Source organism: Haliotis rubra, unplaced genomic scaffold, assembly GCF_003918875.1.
Source record: "Haliotis rubra isolate DU_JTF1 unplaced genomic scaffold, ASM391887v1 Scf246, whole genome shotgun sequence".
NCBI lineage: Eukaryota > Metazoa > Mollusca > Gastropoda > Lepetellida > Haliotidae > Haliotis > Haliotis rubra.
Window position 1 is genome coordinate 1,346,623 of NW_025766514.1, and position 7,843 is coordinate 1,354,465.

At 42.1% G+C, this 7,843-nt stretch overlaps 1 protein-coding gene across 1 annotated transcript; it reads left to right on the forward strand.

Annotated features, from left to right (window-relative positions):
* Positions 1 to 3,326: 3,326 nt before the first annotated feature.
* On the forward strand, positions 3,327 to 7,556 carry LOC124279097 (cell adhesion molecule 4-like). The gene is made up of 6 exons (XM_046714896.1): positions 3,327 to 3,510; positions 4,956 to 5,222; positions 5,715 to 5,828; positions 6,412 to 6,427; positions 6,818 to 6,928; positions 7,475 to 7,556. Exons 1-6 carry the CDS (start codon positions 3,327 to 3,329, stop codon positions 7,554 to 7,556), a joined length of 774 nt encoding a protein of 257 aa, XP_046570852.1.
* Positions 7,557 to 7,843: the final 287 nt, after the last annotated feature.

Sequence of the window (7,843 nt, forward strand, 5' to 3'; positions counted from 1 at the left end):
GAAATCAGTCATTTTCCAGGCTTTTGCAAATAGTACCAACGCACTTGGTAATAAAATCGCCTAAGTCCAAAATGTTTTTGGACTTTGAAGATTTTATTACATAGTGCGTTGTTATTACATAGTGGGTTGCTACAGAGCCCACCACCCTCGTTCCTCTCTTAATCAGTTCTGGAGGTCGGGGTTTGATTAATATGGAGGCTCTTCATGATAAATTCTATTTTCTTGAGTAGTTTTGCACATAAGACTCATGATGACAAACAGGGATTTCCACAGCTATTTTAAGCTTGCCCACAGAATCTGAAATTTTAAGTTGGTTTTGTTGATGGTGATGTACTGTTGGACGGTACAGTGATGGGAGTAAACCATCTGGGATCTGTACTGACACTGGGTCTACACAAACAAAATTAATCATCTCGACCGTTAATTAACTTAGGTCAACCTTTTTGACAACAGTGCACCATTCTCTCCCGCGAACGAAATTTCATCAAATCAAAGGGGCGTGGCTCCGTGACGTAATGTGAGGTATACATACGAGGGTCGCTTTAGAATTCATGTACATTTCCGGGGGTAAATAAACAGGTTTGTCTACAAAGCCGACTCTGACATGTCCGGAAGTACGCCCCTTGCCCGCTTGGAGCGCTGCGGTAGTTACGGTCCAACAGTAGTACTGTCACTCGGATACTGGCATATACTATAGGCCTGCCTATCGACCAAACCTATACTTAAGTCGACATTAAACCTACTTTTTACTCTGTGATTCTTATATTACGAATTACGGAAGCTGGAAGTTGCCCCGACTGAAGACTGTGGTCAAAGCACGAAAACCTAGCGTGTCTGGACGAAAAATAATGCTAATAGAACGGTACTGCAGATATTGTAATATTGCCGTTTCTCGGAATTTCTTATTGAGCAGTTGCTTTGTAAATTCGTCAAACCATTTACTCCCCATTATGTCACATTACACAGATCATTAGTGGCGTCGTAACAGTTGTTAGAACATAGGTTTGGTGTACACTGAAATTAGCGTTAAACAAATAACGTGAGCACTGACCTGGTTACTCGGTCAACATAAGTGCTTCAGTTTTCGTTCACGTAAACAACCTATTCTCATAGCTTATAACGCTTCGGGATGCAATGGAAAGAGGAAATGCTATGGCAACGGATCGTTTTCGAGAGGATTTGAAGTGGGTGAGTGGGTGAATCCGTGGGTGAGTGAGTAACTGAGTGGGTGAATAGATGAGTGGGTGAGTGAGTGGGTGAATGTGTGAGTGGGTGAATCAGAGTGAGTGAGTGAGTTTAGTTTTACGCCGCACTCAGCAATATTCAAGCTATATAGCGGCGGTCTGTAAATAATCGATTCTGGACCAGACAAGCCAGTGATCAACAGCATGAGCATCGACCTACGCACTTGGGAATCGATGACATGTATCAACCAAGTCAGCGAGCCTGACCACCCGATCCCGTTAGTCGCCTCTTACGACAAGACTGGGTTACTGAAGTGGGTGGGTGAGTGAGTGAGTGGGTTAGTGGGTAAAATTAGTGGTTGAGTGAGTGGATTAATCAGTGGGTGAGTGAGGGGGGAATGAATGGGTGGGTGAGTGGGTAAATCACTGTGTGAGTGAGTGAGTCATTGAGTGAGTGGGTGAACGGGTGATTGAGTAGGTGATCACCAGAAAATGGGCTTCATAAACTGTACCCATGTGGGCTTTGATGGGGGACATATTCACAAAAGAGTATATGTTCACAGTGCAATATCGTAGCACAACGTAAGGTTCACCGGGAAATGTTTATAGGGAAATATTATCCAGTGAAACTACATTATGTGACGCCTTTTTTCAGAAACTGCATCTGTCAGTTTCTACTCACCACACTGGTGACTATGTTTCTGGATTTCACTGTGACCGTAGCACTATATGGGTGTGGTATGTATCTATCTTCGAAAACTGAAATATATTTTGAATCTGTGGTTAAGTTGCTTTTCGGTTTAATCTTTCGCACTGTTTAACAAGTGTATCTAGTAGGGGTGTCACGATACACCAATCTCACGATACGATACGTATCACGATTTTAAGGTCACGATACGATACGTATCGCGATACATAATTATCGCGCCTTTTCATAGCATTACCTTACCGGCAACGTACGCGCTCGCTGATTGGTCCATCAAAATAGTCTAGCCAATCACAAAAGCTGTTAGTTTCCAACTTATTTTTTAAGTAAAGCTAGCTACATCTATTTATCGGAGCCATCTGGTATAATTTTACTATCAAGACTTTGACAGAGATGGATATAGCATAAAAATTTGAATCGATAAAGTTTTAAAATAGGAATCGATACACGCAAGCATGTATCGCGTATCGTATCGTCAGTAAAAATGTATCGATGTATCGATACATTCGCGTATCGCAACACCCCTAGTATCTAGTATTATCGAGTTCTGATTTTAATTACCTTTTCGTATACAGCACTAGCCTCCTTGACAACTGGATACCCACACACTGTTACACGTGTCGGCGACGATGTTATCATAACCATGAACCCAGCGAATGTCAGCTTCCCATATGACGTATTGGTGAATGATTCGGTAGCTGTGAGACTGTTACTGGTCCTGCCTAAGTCACACCGTGTAGTGGTACTCAACAGCAGTCACACCGGCTACACGACCAGGATGAGATACACCGGGGAGGACTCACTATCACAGACAGGACAGCTGAGGTTTACCATCTACAATGTTACTGTACAGGACGCTGGTACTTACTACTGTCAAGGAAGCAATAACCAGACAGTTACTGGATGTAGACAGGTCCTCGTTGTAGCACGTGAGTACTGACTGGGGTTAACAGAACTATGCATAAATATGTGAATGCGCCTAAACTAACATGTAATTAACAATATATAAATACATATGTGTGTGCGTGTGCGTGGTCCAGACTGGATTATTTACAGACCGCCACCATACAGCTGGAATATTGTGAAGTGCGGCGTTAAACAACAATCCAACCAACCACTCACTCACCAAGGAGGAAGTAGTTGTGTAGTAACTAGTAACAAACACAATTCGGAGTATTAGTGAGTCGCTGGCTTATATTTTTATTGACAAAAACGGTAAATAGTTCATTAATAAAAATGTCAAAACATTTAGTAAAATCTTCTTTATTGATATTAGCATTATGGTCTCAATGGATTCATATCTTAATATTTGTTCACAGAGGAGCCAACCACACCTACCATCACCGGACCTGTCTCACCTGTATCAGGTGAGAATGTCACCCTGACATGCTCCTCCTCCTCCCGGAGTCTGCCCCCGGACCATCCCCCCACTGACCATGACCTATATCTGGAGGAGGGCCAGGACCCTGCTAGAATCTGGTGATGAGTCTCCTACAGGTGGAGATGATCTGACAATAACCCACATCAGCAGAGAGAAACATGGAGACATCTACAGCTGCCAGGCCGTGGAGGAGGGGCTGGAGTCTGACTGGAGTCACGGACATGTACTGGATGTTCTCTGTGAGTAAGAACTTACCTTGTTTACGGTATAAGACCCTCGTATATCTTATGTTTGAAACTAATACACGAATACCTAAGAAATTTGTCATTGTTATTCGCCTGGATATGTGTTTTAAATATGAGCAAAGGCGAGCACTGAGCACTCAAAACTAACAATACATATATAATTATATTGAATGGATCTGATGATACGGAGACGAATGCATCAGTGTATGTTTATGTCTCGCAATTCGAGCGACAAAAATGCATATTTTAGAGAATGTAAATGCACGGTGATACACAAAGGTCAACACAAGGTTATCTAAAATATTACGAAAAAACTGACTCACTAACAACCACGCGTGCCAAAGTTTCAGGATATTTCAAATAAACATTGCTGAGCGGTGGTCGTTTGCTAAACCAAAGGGGTTTTAACTGGTTACCTTAGAACTAATATATAAGTGTCGATGTTGTTTTAACGTGATGGCAGTATCCATATAAGTAACTGATAAGGACACGCTGCTTTCAAAACTTTTTTAAAGAGCAATATACTGATGGCTTCCTAGAATACATACGATACTTGTTGATATTCCAGGTGAAAAAGTGTAAATTTAGAGTATTTTCTACTTAGGATTGTATGTACATTGACGTTAAAACAAGACAAAACTTTCTTCTCTCATGAACTTTTCATTTACCTTCTGAGGTACCTAGGTGGTCTATTATAAATCTTCCCCGACGCGACACACAATACGACCTGAAAGAAGACCTGAACTGTTACTGAATATGTGACGCCAATGACACCTACCGGAAGTAATGACTCCGTGTCCTTTGTTCGACGTTTGTATGTAACTTGGCGGCGTTCAGCTGGCACTGACACAATACATTTCAACGTTCAGTTTATTACTCAAGGTTCAACTATTGCCTTATGGTCAATTGGACGTCTTACCTGGCTTTGTATTAATTAACCGTAATTATTCAAAGTCATTATTCTGGCGTAAGATGGGTTGACTGTGATGATCAATGTTGCAGTTGATGCAGCTATCATTCCAACTGCGTATAACTTCAGTATTGAATAATATCGTGTTCCTTTAACATTGACGCCAAATGATCGGGGAAGTTACATGTGTTTCCCTCACTACCCCACAAAGGTCATCCCTGCACCCACCCACCTCCACCACTTTGTACATCACAGAAACACAGATGCAACATAAAATGAAGCATACAAATTTATGGATGACAACTTCTTATTTAATGCATAGAGCGACTATTCGAGGTATATCCTTACACCGTTATCAAGATAAAAGTAACCTGCTACTTTCAAACAATCAGATGCAACTTGCTATTTACACATGTGTATTGGGCAGTATTCAGAATCAGTAGGATCAACTTATGCATGTAGTACATCTTCCGTTGTTTGCTTGTGTTACAACGTAGAAGTACTGACCATAGCTCTTTGTGCCTTCCAGATGGGCCTGACCAGATACAGTTTGACGGCACAAGTGACAAGCTGGAGGTAGAAGAAGGGAAACCTGTAACAGTGAGATGTTCTGCTGACTGTAACCCTGCCTGTACTGTAACCTGGTGGACCATCTCCAGACAGACGGTGATTACAGGACAGGGGGAGGCTGTGTTGTCTGTACCAGCTGTAGATGTATCTGTGTCTGGACTGTACACATGTCACGTCAACAACACACATGGGGGTGCATCACGGAACCTGACGCTAGACATACAATGTAAATTCATATTACATGCTCACATTGGGGGCGGTGGGGTAACACAGTGGTTAAAACGTTCACTCGAGACGTCGAAGAACCCGGTTCGATTCCCCACATGGATACAATGTGTCAAGCCCATTTCTGGTGTGCCCCATGATGTTGTTGGAATATTGCTAAAAGCGGGGTAAAACCCAACTCACTACACCCTCGCCATGAACATTGCACTTCAACAACAGAGTGAAAGCCTTATGAGTAAATGAGTCACGGGCATCCTCAATGCAGTACAAAAATAATTATCTTTTTCCATACAACATTAAAGATTATAACGCTGCTTACAAATAATGGCAGTTCAACACATCGTTGTCAAACTTTGATGTACTGAACGTACAGTTGTCTCCCTTTAATTTTCATTCATTGTGTCGAACCTCAGATAACTCGAAGTATTTACGTAGATTCCTTCAAATACAACGATGTTTGACTGTATATCTGATACCGTGTACCCATCACTAGTTCCAGATGACGGACCCCAAGTATCCCTCGTCTTGTATGCAGCGCCCTCTGCTCTCCTGGTCCTGGCTGTGTCTCTCCTTGTCTGTGTGATACGTAGATGCCGAAGACGGAGAGGTAAGCTGGTTGCACTGGAGGAAGCTGCAAAGTTACGGGGCATGGGCTGATCCAGGAATTTTGAAAGGAAGGGGTTCCCGACCCCCCAATGGCTCCGCCAACGCAAAAAATCTTCAATGTGATCTTTAGTCAAAAGGGGAACCCCAAACCCCTACTCCCCACCCCAAACCCTGGATCCGCCAGTGCAGCGAACGGTTGATTCGTGGGTTGGTTGGTTGGTTGGTTGTTTAACGCCGCACTCAGCGACATATTCCAGCCATATGGCGGCGGTCTGTAAATAGTCGAGTCTGGACCAGACAATCCAAGGGATCAACAACATGAGCATCGATCTACGCAATCGGGATACGATGACATGTGTCAACCAATACAGCGAGCCTGACCATCCGATCCCGTTAGTCGCCTTTTACGACAAGCATGGGTTGTTGAAGATCAGTTCTAACCCGGATCTTCACAGGTGTGTACGTTTGAGGATGACGTTATCATAGAAATGCGTGAATAGAAGTCGTACTTGATGACTGTACATATTGGACTTTGTATCACTGTGTAACAATCGGTAATGGTCTCGTTTCTTTTGCTTTTTCAGAACTTCGGAAATTAAGGTAAATATAAACACATTAAAACAGAGTAAACCAAATGTACTTCTTTTTAGGGTCATCTGTTCATTCTTAAAAACATACGTCTAGACAATGTATATTTCTAATTGGTTAAGCATGTTTCATAACTATAAAACGGCTTAGAATGTTTTAAAACGCACCGACATTTACTGAAACTATTCGCTGGATGAGGAAGTACTTCTTTCCGGAAGTTGGTTCTGAATAACCAAAAAACACTAACTCGCAAAATACAACTGTATTTTAAAACAAGGAAGCATTTGCGTATATACAGTGTCAGTGTGGCGCAGCACACCTCGTTATAGCGCGAGTAAAAAATAATCCGACGATATTACTTCTACTTATATTTCTATTTACTTATGCATTTGTCATCTCCAGGTATGCTGCCTACCTGACCGTACTGAACAACAGAGTGTCGTTTGTCAGCAGTGAGTCCCCCTACGCTAGAGTCCATGACGAGGGTGTCAGCTTGTCCCACTCCGGCATGAGGTATCGTGGATCTATTCCTACCCTGACACTTGATTATTTACCTGCACTAAACATGAAGAATGTCTCGTTTTCATCTTTCGCAAAATTGATAATGAAGCTTAAACGGGGTTTGAATAACTTAACCATTGACCCTTGACATTCAAAGAAACCGAAGTATTGCTACGAAAAAAACACATCAGAGCAATTATTCAAGAAAAAGTACCATGCTAAAGTTCAAATAGATAAGACTGATCGTTACAATGTCAATGTCAAGTTTGGTAGGAGCGTGGTAGGCGCCAGTTTTGTTGTTGTTGTTTTTGTGTTTGCTTCTTGTTGTTGGGGTTGTTTTTGTTTGTTTGTTGTTGTTTTGGGGTTGTTTTTTTTGGGGGTGGGGGTGGTTTGGGTTTTTGGGGGTCCATAGTTTACGGAGGTATATAAGTTGATACTTTAATGTTAACCCCATTTCAATATGGTTTGAGAAATAAGTTAGATATAGAGAATTCCCCATGTCTTGTATGATTCATATTCTATTACCAATACTTGGCATTTCTTTTATTAAAACAAAAGGCAAGCCACCTACCTTGTTACACTATTGGGTGTGCATAGAATAATATCACCATATTATTCTCAGTGGACCGAGAAACTATAACAAACAAACAACGCTATAAAACAACCTGGAATTTTCGGCCAAGAACAAATAAATAATTAACTTACCTCTCTCAGCACTGCTAGCTGTCGCGCTCTGTGTATGAAACTGGCATATGGTCACGCTGGACAGTATCACGGATTAACGAGCTGAGCTCCAGACAACTGTGACCCCAGGCTGACCAACTGTACAATGCCGCCCTGCCACAAACAGGGTAATATCTCATAGTAATGACTCGCCTGTCCACTGGAGGTAGCATAGACGGTTCGAAAACAGCAGTAACTCAGACT